Source organism: Sturnus vulgaris, chromosome 1 (assembly GCF_052056855.1).
Source record: "Sturnus vulgaris isolate bStuVul1 chromosome 1, bStuVul1.hap1, whole genome shotgun sequence".
In the NCBI taxonomy this organism is placed as follows: Eukaryota; Metazoa; Chordata; class Aves; order Passeriformes; family Sturnidae; genus Sturnus; species Sturnus vulgaris.
The window spans coordinates 114,969,806-114,984,128 of record NC_142243.1 but is presented as its reverse complement, the minus strand read 5'-3'; the positions used below and the strand labels follow the sequence as shown (position 1 = coordinate 114,984,128).

The 14,323-nt window shown below is 44.9% G+C and overlaps 2 protein-coding genes and 1 long non-coding RNA gene across 5 annotated transcripts in view; 2 read left to right on the top strand and 1 right to left on the bottom strand.

Moving 5' to 3' along the window:
• Positions 1 to 21: 21 nt before the first annotated feature.
• Positions 22 to 1,808, top strand: CEBPD (CCAAT enhancer binding protein delta). The gene has a single exon (XM_014874289.2). The coding sequence runs from the start codon at positions 317 to 319 to the stop codon at positions 1,346 to 1,348; it is 1,032 nt and encodes a 343-aa protein (XP_014729775.2). The 5' UTR covers positions 22 to 316; the 3' UTR covers positions 1,349 to 1,808.
• Positions 1,809 to 3,349: 1,541 nt separating this feature from the next.
• Positions 3,350 to 14,323, bottom strand: part of SPIDR (scaffold protein involved in DNA repair) — a 193,852-nt gene continuing 182,878 nt past the window's right edge. For 2 of the 3 annotated variants that reach the window (XM_014874307.2, XM_088174758.1), the window contains 5 exons: positions 13,766 to 13,918; positions 8,340 to 8,433; positions 6,771 to 6,885; positions 6,229 to 6,282; positions 3,350 to 3,853 (listed from right to left, as the gene is read on the bottom strand). In XM_014874307.2, coding sequence (XP_014729793.2) covers positions 3,722 to 3,853; positions 6,229 to 6,282; positions 6,771 to 6,885; positions 8,340 to 8,433; positions 13,766 to 13,918 — 548 coding nt within the window. In that variant the 3' untranslated portion in view covers positions 3,350 to 3,721. The remainder of the gene's footprint in view (positions 3,854 to 6,228; positions 6,283 to 6,770; positions 6,886 to 8,339; positions 8,434 to 13,765; positions 13,919 to 14,323) is intronic. The other variant, XR_015807293.1, reaches the window with a different exon arrangement.
• LOC148225423 (uncharacterized) lies at positions 4,514 to 8,781 on the top strand. Its single transcript, XR_015807299.1, has 2 exons — positions 4,514 to 4,772; positions 8,186 to 8,781. It is a non-coding gene; the product is annotated as an uncharacterized LOC148225423 (long non-coding RNA).

Below are 14,323 nucleotides of genomic sequence, written 5' to 3'. Positions count from 1 at the left end.
GGACCGAGCGGGCGTTTCACTCCCAGGTCGTGAGACGCCTTGTCCCATCCCCGCCTCCTAGCGCTGCTCACGGCGTGACCCGAGCCCGGATCGGCCCCCTCGGGGAGGCTACGGCGGGGCTACAGCGGCAGCGCCGGTGTCACCGAGCAGTAGCAGCGGCAGCAGCAGCGGTGTGAGCACCAGCAACAGCGGCAGCAGCCCCGCTCCCACCTGCCCGTGACAGAGGCTGGAGCTGAGACCGTCGCGGAGCGGCGTTTGGTGCCCGCGCTCCGGAGCCCCCGCGTCGCGGCCGTGCGGCGCCGCGTCCCGCTCGCCCATGAGCGCCGCCGCTCTCTACAGCCTGGACTCCCCGGCATGTTATAAGAACTGGTGCCTGGAGCCCGCCAACTTCTACGACGCCAAGGTGGGCAGCGGCGGCGGGCCGGGTCCCGCCTGCAAGCCGGGGGCCCGCGGCGGCTGCGGGATGAGCGGCGAGGAGCAGGGGGGCGGCCTGGGGGGCAGCGGCACCAACCTGGCGGAGCTGAGCGCCGCCGCCCCGGCCATGTACGAGGACGAGAGCGCCATCGACTTCAGCTCCTACATTGACTCCATGTCTGCCGTGCCCAACCTGGAGCTCTGCAACGACGAGCTCTTCGCCGACCTCTTCAACAGCAACCACAAGCCCGAGCGGGGCGGGGAATACGGCGAGTACTTGCCACCGGGCGGCGGCGCCGGCCGCGACCCCGCCAAGGACCTCGGCGCTGCCATGACCACCCTGCTGGGCTCCGAGCCCCGCACCGCCTCCTCCTCCTCCTCCTCCTCTTCCTCCTCCTCCTTCTCCTCCCGCGGCGCTCTGAAGCAGGAGCCGGACTGGAGCGACAGCGACCTCTCCTCCTCGCTGCTGCCCTCGCAAATCGCCACCTGCGCGCAGACCATCATGAACCTGAGCGGGCAGCCCACGCCGCCCACGTCCCCCGAGCCGCCGGGCAGCAGCTCCCCGTCCAGCTGCAGCACCCGCTCGCCGGGCCCCGCCGCCGCCGCCGTGCCCGGGCCGGCGCAGGGCGTCCCGCCGGCCGCCGCCGCCGCCGGGGGCAAGGAGCGCGGCGGCAAGAAGTGCGTGGACAGGTTTAGCCCCGAGTACCGGCAGCGCCGGGAGCGCAACAACATCGCCGTGCGCAAGAGCCGCGACAAGGCGAAGCGGCGCAACCAGGAGATGCAGCAGAAGCTGCTGGAGCTTTCGGCCGAGAACGAGAAGCTGCACAAGAAGATCGAGCAGCTCACCCGGGACTTGACCAGCCTCCGGCACTTCTTCAAGCAGCTGCCCAGCGCCTCCTTCCTGCAGCCCGGATCGGGCACCGACTGCCGGTAACCGGGGGGGAGCGGGACGGAGAGACGGACTCCGGGAGACGGTGGATAAATACCTCAGAGGGCCGTGCCGAGCCTGGCCGGGCCGTGCCGCGGCGCCCCGGGCCGGGCCGGGCGCGGCAGGAGGCGCGGAGCCGCGGCGGGACCTGCCGGCCCGCGGCCGCGCTCGGAATGCGGCAGCGACGTGGGGCGACGCCCGGGTCTTTCACCACGAAACTTGCGAAAAAGGGAAAAAAAGCTAAATATTTTTTTTTCTTCTCTCCCCTTAAATTATTTTTGTAATGGTAGTTTTCGTCTTTTCTACATTTTACTCATACCGATGCAGCTATGGTACATCTGTTAAAATGATTCAAAATCCCATGTATTTAGACAGTAGGATGGAAAAAAAAAAGACTGAGCATGCTCAACCTTTTATATCAATTTTTACAGCATTTCTAAGAATAAAGAAAAGCATTTTAAATCAACCCTGCTCTCGTTTGCTCTGTGTCGTGACAGCAGCGGGCTGGCGGCGGGGAAAGCTGCGCTGCCCGGGACGGGGCTGAACACGGGCGGGGAATACGGCGAGGGGGTCCCAGGGGCCGAGAGGGGAGGTAAGGGCAAGTGCGGGGCGAGGGAGCTGCGTTACTCCCCAAAGCATCCAGAGAGCGATGCAGGGGTGGGAACAAGCGTGGGACCCCTCGGCCGCGGTGGTTGCGAAGTTCGCTCCCCCCGGAGCCGCATCGCTGAGCCGGAGTGCTGAGTCAGGGGTTGCCGTGGCGCTGGTGGGACCGAGCAGCTGCACAAGAGAGGCTGCTCTGTGACCAGGACTTTGCCAGAAATACCGTATTCTATATACTAAAAACAACAAAAAGCGCATAGGACTACAAGGACACCAAGAAAAGTATACCACTAGTTAAAATTCCTGTTAAAAAAAACTTCCAAGGGGTTTCCATTCCAGATAATGCAAAGCTGCACCTACACTAACACGTTCCAGAGCTGGGTCCGGCTGTAGTGAGTCCCAGAGGTGTTGATACCCTCAGGCTTCAGCCCACTGCAGGAGCTGGACACTTTCATTGATCCTGGCTAGTGAAAGTGAGAGTGGGCAACTGCTGCTCATCACAGAGTCAGTGGTCACAAAGACTTTCACTGATCCCTGCTAGGGACAAAGCAGCAGCGCGGTTGCTCATCGCTGAGTGAACAGATCACAGAAGATCGGGCAACTTGTCTAAATTTCAATAGTGCAGTGTTAGAGCACCTACAGCATCTGTAGGGCACTGGCAGAAAAACGGCCTGACACAACAAGCACCTCCAGCTTTCCCAGAGACTCCAGTCTTAAATGGTTTTGAAGGGGCAGCCCCAGTCTCCCATACAGACATCTACACGGGAATGGGCTGTCATCTCCTTCTTTCTTACACGGAGGCAGGTGAGAGACTGAAATGCTTGGAGGAGGTGGGGAAAAAAGGGAAATTCAAAAGCTGGATCATCCCGTTAGTAATTGTGACATTCATAAGACTTTTCACTATTGGCCTGAGCCACAGAAATGACCCGTGTGGCAAGTTTGCTGTTCCTTTTCTGCTGGTCAGTCACATACGGGACCTGCACAAAATCACTCGTTCCTCCTCCTCTGACCTGTAAGGGGCTTTTAAACACTGAAAGAGTAAGGGGGGAAAAAACCATGCAGTCTCTAATTCTTATATTAATTCTTGCAACGCACACAGAGGAAGATTTTGGCATTTATCGGATCTGTAGTCTCCACAGTCTGGGTGGGGGTAGTTGTGTGGCCTGCAAGGCAGTTTGCTCCTTACCCATAAAAAAACTATAATGAAACACTTGCTTCGTGGGAAGCTACAGATAACACACAACTTCTATGCTGAGAGACCAATTAGCTGTAAAACATTAACTTTATATGTGTTCAAATCTCTGTCTTGTTAACAACTATTGCAAAGTGATAATTCAGAATTCACGCACCACGCAGCGTTTTGCAGCAAGTCTGGAATACACTGATAAAACTCAGCTTAAACCAACATTCTCCGCCCATAGAAAGGTATTTATTTCAAAAATATCAGTAAAATATTTTCCACTGACACATAATAAATACGATATTATTAAAAAAAATCACAACCATTCAAAACTTCCAGAAAAAGGTATTTTACATTACATAACAGCAAACATGACAAAGAACTGTATTCTTAGATTCTGCACTGATCAGGAAAAAAAAGAGTTCAGAAAGTTGAACAATATATTAATTTTTTATGTGTTAGCACAATGTGCTTTATAAATCACAGTTTTAATAAACTATCTTAATGCTTATCACACTTGCATTATACATTATCTGTGGCACTAGTTAACAGATAATCACATTACAAAGTCCACAGATACTATAATAGCTGACTAGAGTTCAACTCTGTCTTGCTGCAGCTTCCAGAACGATTTCCTCCAGTGATATGCAGTTGGGGTGACTGGTTACGGAGTGGACATAGCAGTTCAATAACCCCACCTCCTTTCCCAGCACGCTCTGCACCTCATAAGTCTGCAGGAGTAAAAGCATGGTGAGTAAAACAAACAGTGCTGGACGTTCTGTTCTAGGCAGCATTCAGCTGGGAAGATGCAGCATGCAAGTTCCTCTTCCAACAGGCAATTTTTTTAAAGGATTCAAAAAGTGCATTAGAACTAATGGAAAGAATGAATGTATTAGATTTTCAATAATTAGAACACACTCCTGTCTCAGTTGCTGCCCTACCAGGCTTTAAAAATGAGCTGTTTAAAAAAGAAAAAAGTTACTGTGACTTGGAACTGAGTTTTGCTGAAGTGTAACCTACACATGTTCCCTTTATCTTCCTTTCTGACACTTGCAGGACCTCATGCACGCTGGCAATGTATATATACATACTATACATTGATTACCTGTGCTAACTGATCCACTAAAGGAAAAAACATTTTGTAACCCTTCTTACTCTCCTCCCTTTCAATTTTTCGTGGTTCATGCATCACCACCACCAGCACCAACAGTCCCTCCTGTTTAATGATCCGACCGGCATTTCACCCCCGCGTTTGCCCGAGTGAATTTGCAGAGGCTATGTTCTGTGTGCAGGAGAGGGATGCAAGTCTGGCACGGCTGCACTAAGAGGAGACACCACGTTAACACAAGAACTGGTAACACTCATTGTTGATATTTCACTTGAGAGAGTATCTCAGGTGCCAGGTTTACATCCATTTCTTTCCTTAACAAGAGTTGCCTACAGCCAGCCTCTGACTGTGCCCCTGCCTTCATCTGCACTGTGCTTCTGTACAGGTATGTGATACCCATGGCGTTGCCTGGCTCAAGGTATCAACAATCTTTTTTCTTTTTTTTTGCCTAGATTATTTTTACCCCAGACCGGTTCTGCAGTCCAGTTCACTGTGCAGCTGCACAAACAGCTCTACTGGTGTAACAGAAGGGCTGCCACAAGGTGAGGAAAAAGTGGCCAGGGCCGGTGACGGCTAAAACCAACTTCCCTGCCAAAAGAATTGATTACAAAGCTACACCCTTGGAAACTTTAGTAGCACTGGCAAAAAAATGCCACCTCAAGTGGTATTTCTTGTGATTAATCTTTATCCCTGTGTTTCAGCCAGGGAATAAAAAAATCTGAGTTGCTGGACTTCTAAATACTGGCATTATCCACACTGAAACATGAAAAAGAGGTTGTTTGAATTCTAATAACTCGAAAAAGACCTATGTTTTGCCAGTCTGTAACCAAACCAGACACATCCTGTAAAACTCAGCAAGACTTGACTGCCATTTAAGGATCAAACACATTTTGGAAATTTCTTGTATCTCTTTACTTAAATGAAATATACATCCTCCTCCAGCATAAGAAAAATAATTTATTATTTCAGAGTAACTTTCTACTTTAAATATTACCCACAAATCCCACTGAAAACGTGGGGCATGTAATAGGAAAATGCTGGAAAACTTGTAAGACAGGGAAAGCAAACTGACCCCAGTACATATCACCTAACTGAAGATATTTAACTGGGATGATTAAACAAGACAACAAACGGACCTTTGCTCCCATTCACGTGCAAGGGAGAGGGAAAATCTTGGAATCCTAATTGGACTTAATGACTCTCTAAAGGCTGCCGACCATCCAGCAGCCAATGCCAGCCAGGCACCTACCCAGGTGCCTCCCTCACCCATGATAAATCTGGGTCACTATGCCAAGTGTCAGGGTTCTTCTGATATCTCAGATTAAAGGAATAACTACTTCACGATTACATAAACTGTACTTTAGCCCACGGATCTCCATGGCTCATGTGCGTTTCATTCATACAGTTAGGAAGGAATATCTTGCATGCATTTTGCAAATTCTTCTACTATTTCCACCTGCCAGTACTCTCAGTGTTGTGCTGTTACAAAGTGGTTGTGGTTTACAGGATTTAGGAGACCAGACCCAAAAGGTGGGATGCTTGCAGGGTATCTTTGCTGTCTTTGGATCCTCAGGCAGAGAACAAGAGAACAGAGAACAAGTCCAGTGCTGCCTGTGGCAGCTCTGAGCTCTGTCTGCAGGTAGCTCTGCAGATCACAGCTGAGCTGAAGCTACACAGCCCATCTGCCTCCATCCCCCTTCTGAAAAGGAGAGTGTGAGTCTGATGAGATGGCAGTGCATCAGCAGCTGCAAGGTGGGATTGCCAAACGGCACGGCCCACTCAAATCACAGCCTGGACATGGGAAAAAAAATTCACTTGTAGTAAAATCTCTTAGTGCAGTTCTGAAGTGAACTGCCTGGAAAGTCAGAATCTCCATCACTGGGGATTTTCAAGGCCCTGCCACCAAAAGTCACGGCTGACCTGCCAACACATTGGTACTCTGCCTCTACATTAAGTTCTGTAGTTTAACTTTCTTTGATCAGCATTCATTATACCTACCCCATCCTCACTGGCCGAGGACATCAGGAGAGAAGAGATTGTCCTTTGCAACAGCTGGAATGAGAAAATTCACAGGTTTTATTCATGACAAAAATCTTAAGTGTGCAAAGACGTTCTGTTTACAGTCACACAGAACAAAGATTTATCATTTTAATATCAAACAGTTTTGTTTCTCTTGGCCAAGAAAGCAGAGGAGAGGTGACACAAAAGATGTTCAGAATGGAAATCTAAAAATACACATTCCTTTTAGACTGTGTAGACTGAGGCTTCCAAAGGCCCAACCTAACAAATCCCTTAATCTGGGCCATAGAACAGTTTGCAAGCCTCAGGGTGAACTCAATGACTGCATTATTTGAGCAAGATCTGGGAACTGGGTTCTTAGCCCAATGAAACACAAGTTTAGGATTAGATTAAATTATGGGATAGCCTTACATATTTTAATTTGTCTTCTGGCAACTGTTCATAGACGTGTGGCTTAGAACACCTACGTGTTTACACATCTAGTCTCCCTGCACTGCAATATGGCTTATTTCATGCCATACCTTTACTTTTACTGTACTTTGAGATCGGGATGGACAACTCAAGAAGACTTCCAGCTGCATTTTCAAAACTGGTGTTGTGACAACTTCAGAACACTGGTTGCAATATAGCAATTCTCTGAAACACACAAAATAATGATGGAAAATCATAGAGAAATGAACAAGCTATCAGCCATAAATCAAAATAAGTAAAACCTCGCTTAGTGTATTCTCTAAAATATTTTGCTGGTACACTTTTAGTAGCAAAGCCCTGGTACAGATTCAGCTGATAACAGCAAATAGAACTCTTCTGTTGGCAGTAACTCTCTTGGAAGACCTAAACTCTTTTGGCAAAAGGATCTTCCTCTTACAATTTCTGGCAGCATGGAGAGAGGTTGCTATTTATAGTCACCTCACTTAAGCAAATATTAATCTCATAACCTCCTAAAAGTTATGGCAAAAGAAAATTTTAGTATAGATTTGGCCGAAGTGAATTATTGACTTAGGCCCTCATTCAGCAAACGTTCAATGTTTTCAGTGCACACTTAAGTCATGCACGAAATTAAGCTCAGCTATAAGTGCTTGTTGGAAGCACTTCTTAAACAAATATTGATACTTCATTTGTTCTCCAAATGAAGCAAAAGTGTCCTTCACAGGTGAGATACTTTTTTAATTGGACTACACTACTCTGTGAACATAGACACATCCTCATTTTTGCATGACAGAACACCTGGTTTTGATTTTCAGCTTTTTTTGTACAACAAAGCATAAAGGGTGAATCTTCTCATCTTCAGGAAAATATTATCTATTCAATAAGTAAGATCAACTTAACATCTCCTTATGCTTTTTGTAAGCTTTTTCAGTAGAAAGAACTCCTTACTTCCTTGCTTCTTGCCTTCCTTCCACACTCTGACTGCTCTTATCCCTTGGGCTTTTATTCCGCCAGGTATCTCACACTCTGCAAGCACAAGCTGGCTAGGCAGCTGCAGGGGAGGCTTTCCAAAATTATGTCAGTGTGACACAGGTTCACCATTTCAGGTGGCAACAGGTCCTGTAGGCTCAGTCTTCACATTCAGGACAGACATACTGCCAGGATTATTCAACATCCTTTTTAGAAAGGTGACTAATTTAATAGGTCTGAAATGGAACTCTCTCACACTTAGATAAATTGTAGCAGAGACCATAGTCCAGTATAAAAATGAGGTGATCTGGGGATAAACAGATTAACAAGGCAAGACACACAAACACATGTACCTACTTCTAAAGGAACTTAAAATCAGACTTGTGGTTTATGGACATATTTATTAAAGTAATACTATAATGCAGTGGGCTATGAAACCTTTATAAGCAAGATTGGCTTAAAAAAAAGTAGCAACTGCAAAATCAAACCATTTCATATCTACTTGTATCTTTCTTAATATATTAATGTAACCTTGCAGGTTCTATCAGTTCATCAGCAATAAAAATACTACGTCTTAGCTCTAGGAAGGAGCAAAGTGCAGCCTGTGCCTGCAGGAATCATTGCATCACCTACTGCTGTTATGGCTACATCTACAAAACACCTGGAGTGCTCTGGAGCATGCTGACTCTCACCTGTCCTGGGGACACACTTCCAACTTTCCATTGCCACATCTGTTGCATGTAGGCCAGGAGAAAGCAGTGCTCTCATTAACTCCAACAACAGTACCTGCAGAACATGGAATTCTTACAAAATGCTAATATTCAGCCAGCAAACACAGTCACTCTTGGCTTCACAGCAAGTTTGAGCCCTTCTGACCCACAGCTTAAGGCTTGTCAGAGCAAGAATCAGCTCTTCCAACAATCTCACTCCCTTTCTCCTTTGTACCTCCAACAAGGGATGAAAGTACAGCAGAGTGTTACATTCTAAAAATACCAGAAAGTAGATAATTGATAATTAACTTTCCAAACAGGCTCTGTTCTTTTGGTTTGGATTTTACTGCTTTTCTGATTTGTTTTTGCTTGTTTGCTTTCTTTCTGGTTCCTGATGTTTTCTTGGCAATAAACAGCTATAAAAATCATCAGATCGAATAGCTTGATATTGATATTTAGAAAATACAAACCAATAAGAAGCCCCAATCCCTTCTGAAAACAACAATGCAGATTAAATTCCACTAACAATGGAGTTATTCTTCATTTATACAGATTTAAGAGAGATTAGATCTGGCTCACAGTCTTAAGTGTGTGCGTAAGGAAGGGGATGCCAAAGATACTTTGGACTAATAAAAAGGGCCTCGCTAGTTTTGGCAAGAAAAAATATATTCAGAATTTTATGAGAAGCCAATAAAGAGTGTATTATATTTTATGGTAACAATATGCTGAAATTATGAGCATTATTTATAGAGAAAAATATTCACCTGTAAGAACAAAATTACACTAAAATAAAACCTCACTAGTACAACAGAACTATAGACTTAAAAATCCTGCCTCTGTTGAGCAAGAACCTCATGGTTCTATTCCCCATTCAGTAGAAGAAAGCCTTGGAGACTATGGAGCATTTACAGTGTCTGGACTGTAAGACAGGGTGTTAATCCCTTGCTTTTCTGGTTCTCCTGGGACAAGGAGGGAGTTACACCTAAACACAAAATCATAATTTTCTTTGGGAATTCAAAGGACAGCAAGTCTTAAGATCTGGAAAATTGCTTCTCAAATGCAACTTTTATGACCCAATTTCTAACTGTACAACAAAACATCAGCCATTTCTCTGACAGAATATGATATTCTATTTAACCACTTGGCCTCTTAGAGGAATCATTTTGATTCTTCAGTGTTCATGATAAACTGGGAGTTTCCATGGGTATGTTTCTCTTTGAATGATGTGAATGCTGAATGGAGTTAAATCCACTTGGTGGCCAGTCACCAGTGGTGTTCCCTAAGGCTCAGTGTTGGGGCCAGTACTGTTTAACATTTTAATCAATAATATGAATCAAGTCCATCTTCAGAGAGTTTGCAGATGACACCAAGTTGGGTGGGAGTGTTGATCTGCTGGAGGGCAGGGAGGCTCTGCAGAGGGATCTGGACAGGCTGGATCAATGGGCCAGTGATGTGAGGTTCAACAAGGCCGGGTGCTGGGTCCTGCACTTTGGTCACACCAACCCCGGGCAGCAGCACAGGCTGGGGAAGAGTGGCTGGAAAGTGACCCAATGGAAAAGGACCTGAGGGTGCTGGTCAATAGCAGCTGAACATGAGCCAGCTGTGCCCAGGTGGCCAAGAAGGCCGGTGGCATCCTGGCCTGTATCAGGAATAGTGTGGCCAGCAGGACTAAGGAAGGGATCATCGCTCTGTACTCAGCACTGGTGGGGCTGCACCTCGAGTCCAGGTCTGGGCCCCTCACTGCAAGAAAGACATTGAGGTGCTGGAGTGAGCCCAGAGAAGGGCAACAGAGCAGATAAAGGGGAGCTGGGGCTCTTTAACCTGGAGAATAGGAGGCTCAGGGGGAACCTTCTTGGTCTCTACGACTGCCTGAAAGGAGTTTGTGACCTGGCAGGGGTTGACCTCTTCTCCCAGGTCACAAGTGTCAGCATGAGAGGAAATGGCCTAAAGTTATGCCAAGAGAGGTTTATATCAGATATTAGGAAGACTTTCTTCACTGAAAGGTTGGTCAAGCTGCCAGGAAAGTGGTGGAGTCCCCAACCCTGGAGGTATTTAAAGGACACACAGATATAGCACTTGGGAACATGGTTTAGCAGTGGACTTGGCAGTGCTGGGTTAATGGTTGAACTTAATGATCTTAAAGATTCCTTTCAACCTAAATGATTCTATGATTCTATGATTTTATGATTCTTGTTCATAGAAAAGCTACCAATTAGTTGGCTGAGTATGTTTTCTTCTCTTTAAAAAATCACTTTAAAACCAAAACAAATCCCCTTTCTCTCTAAGCCTTTTCATTTTCTCCCAGTTGTGTGCCATATTCCAACAGCAAGATGCCAGTCAGTTCAAGTACATTTGAAGAAAATCAATCAGGATCATACTGATGAGATTATGTCTAGTGGAGAAGATTATTTTGATGATAATGCAGAGTTCCCTTGAGAAAACCACCAGACATCACTGAAGTCAGACTAACCCAAAGCAGAATAGGGGTAGTAACAGTAGCTAGTGACAGTCTTGTGCACCCTAATACACAAAGTGATTTCTCAAGTTTGGGATGCTGAACTGCTGCACATCTTTTTCAAGACTACAATTTGCTTGACATACACAAACCTTTTGTATATTTCCCCAAGGTCCTTCTTTTAAATGAAAATGCCCAGAGCCAAAATTCGATTTTTACCTCTAGTCTATTTTTAAGGGTTGTGGCTGGCACCATTAAGAAGAGACTGACGATAGGACAATACCTGGAAAAGCAGGTCTGCCACGTGGAATGCCAAGGAACACTTTGGTTGAAACAATTAAAGCATGGAGGTGTTGCTTTAGATTTTTTTCCCCCAATCATTTATCCTGATTAATGGGACAGGAAAGACAAAAATTCAATCAAGAAAGGAAACCTAGGTAAACTGACTGACCCCATTTTAGTCCCACTATTAAGCGGAAAACTGAAAAAACCCCACACGCCTGAGTAAAGGCTTAAATATGAAAATATCTGACGTCAAAATTCAATCACTGTTGGTGAGTCATATACTAGGCAAATAGCATTAATCAAGTAATATTCCCACATATCATATGTGATATAGACTAAATAGAATTTGCTCTAAGCATGATTAAGAGGAAAAACAGTTCCGTTCCATATGAGCTGCCAACACGTAAATCATCCTGACTGCTACTATACAGCAAAAAGAGGTTATGTGATGCATAGTGATAAGAAAATAAGAAAATAAACCTATTAACCCTAAGATCACAGGCGAGAACCATAGATTCGTCTTTCAGTGAAGAATAAATTTTTCATTAGAAAGAAATCACAGGTTTTCACTCATTTGTTGAAGAGCAACACACTCCATTATTCCAGAGCTGGTATGACTGGACCTCCCTGAAAGAAGGATTTCTGACAAACTCATTGCATGTGCTTGAACTGGAACATATTCTATTTCTGTGGGGAAGGAACCTCTGAAGAGCACCCAGTCCAGAGTTGTACCAAGCTGCTCAGGGCCCAGCTTTAAGCAGGAGCTTGGACTGGCAGAACTTCGGATGCTCCTTCCAAAGGAGCAGGAAGGCACACTCCTTCAAGAAGGGGTAGAGAAAGCCTTTGCAGCCTCTTTGCTAGCTGGGAGGATGCCAGTGTGCAACACACACAGGTGAGCAAAAGTACAAGTAATGAGAGGATGCACAAAGAAGAAGAACGAATGAGGTAATAACTGGCTCTCATTGAAATCCAGACTAACAACTCTCTGACTTAGGAGGTAAGAGACATTGAATTTTAGAGATGATGCAGCTCCTTTCATGCGTTACTCCACCAAAAGTATATTCTCTCACCAAAAAAGCAGGGTCAATGCTATTAGTTTCATTAGTTCAGCAGAAAGACGCAGGCACAAACCAGTGAATATATCTCTCGAATGCTATTAAATTATTTCACACAAAAGTGAGGGTTTTCATCTATATATTGCAGCAGCATAAGTATAAAGAAGATATTTTATATTCTATGTTGGTATTCAGGTGTGAAAACATACTGATAACAGCTACCCTGCACAAATTTCAGATGACACAAGACAAGGTTGTAGGATTAATTTCTCCTTTTGTCATTCTTCTATCTGTAATATAGGACAGGCAAAGCATGACATCTCCCATGTGTGTAAGGTAAGTACTTGTTTACACAACAGATCACAAAGGTGTACTTTCTTTGCTCTGCTGGAAAAAGAAAGGACAGAGAGATGTTTCCTTTATCCTACTATGAACTCTGTCAACAAGAGAAGACAGCCACTTCTCATAATCACAAAATTAACAGCAGACAAGTGACAATTCTTAACATAACTACTGGAGAGGTTAAAAAAAAGTAAAAAAGTACTTCACCCTCAGTAACAGAAATACCTTTCAAGCAGCTATATCAATGCAAGACTTACATAACAACCAAGGCTTTGAGTGAAGCGCCTCTAGCTGTGCTTGGTTTTCATTATGCACTGTTCAACATTTGTCACTGCAAGGACCTCAGCAATTAATCACAGAGGCATTGCTAAGTTGTGGTTCTACCATAGCAGCAGGTATGTTTAGTAAAGGCTTTGCTTGGTTTCAAACTGTCTTCTCAGTCTATCATATTATAGCTGAAGATTTAATTTGAAAACCATTTGTTGTAATTTTGAAATTAATTTTAAACGCTCCAGTGAAGGTGTAAATGCAAAAGTGTATAAAGAATCTTCTACAAAGGCTACTGGAATAATGGAAGTTAAATTAAGGAAGGAAATAGCCTTGAAGAGTTGTTCAGCTTTTAAGGACTTTTTCTCATAGGTACTGTACAAGTGGGAGGTTTAAGAAGCTGTCTCGACAAAGCATTAGGAAATACACTGCATGATTTGGAAGCACTAGAAAATCTGTAGTAAGAAATGTTTCTGCATGGTTAGTGGTAAGACCAAGATATTAGACACAGCTATGATCCAAAGTGGTTGGTGAACAAATACTGGCCACATCATGCTAAATTACTATGGTAAAATAATAAATTGTCCTACTGCAGCAAAGCTCCAGGGAAATCAGTCACTAACCCCTACCATTCAAGATCTGGGTAACATATCTTACCCATCTGCCCAAAAAATATTGATATAACTCATTGTTGCCAACATCAACAAGGCTGGTGTGAACAGAAGGCTCCTGAAAGAAGACAGTGAAGGAAGGAATATAATGAAACAGATTGTGCATTAAACATTTATTCTGGGGTATGAGTGAGTGGGAGCAGAGCTTGGCCAGCAAAAGGCAAACAGAGCCCACAAAGAAGCATAAAATCTTAAATATCCTAATGACCCACAGCAATGCCATGCTTTTTTATCCCTCCACGCTGTTTGTGCAAGAAATCAATATAAAGACACAAAAGATTAAAGTGAGCACAAATAATTAACTGCATTCATTTCAGGCAAGGCCATACAAACCTCTCAGAGCACAAACGGAGCTGGCCTGTGTGGTAGAATCCAGCTCATCGAGTCTGACAGGGCCAGTCAGCTCACTGAGGTCAGCACCGGCAGCCGAGCACAAAAGAGGCTTTTGTAATAAGAGAACAGTACGTTCAACACAAATAATCCTACCTGCCAAAAAAGACATTTCAACTCAGTACAGTAACAAGGAAAAAGGTGACCACGTTAATTGTCACAGCCAATAAAGACAACAATCTCTGCCAGCTACCAAACAGATGAATAGACTCCATCAGGTTTTCTCAATGACAAAATATTTTGCTTTCAGCGATACATGCACCACGCTCTTGTTACACTTTGCAACTCCCAGGCAGGAAAAGAAATCGGAATTTGAAGAAGAAGAAATTTAAAAGTTAGAACGTGCCAGAAGAGAGTCTGATGCCACCCAGAATGCACCACATCTCGCTCTCTTGGTGGTAAGCATGGGCACCCCTTCAGGTGGTCCTACTTTGCTTCAACGATTACAAAGAGTAGGTGCATGAAATGCTTTATTCCCCAGAGCAAAGATTTGTGCTTCAG

Coding starts and splice junctions, on each gene's coding strand:
- CEBPD (XM_014874289.2), top strand. CDS start 317: ATGAGCGCCGCCGCTCTCTACAGCCTGGACTCCCCGGCATGTTATAAG.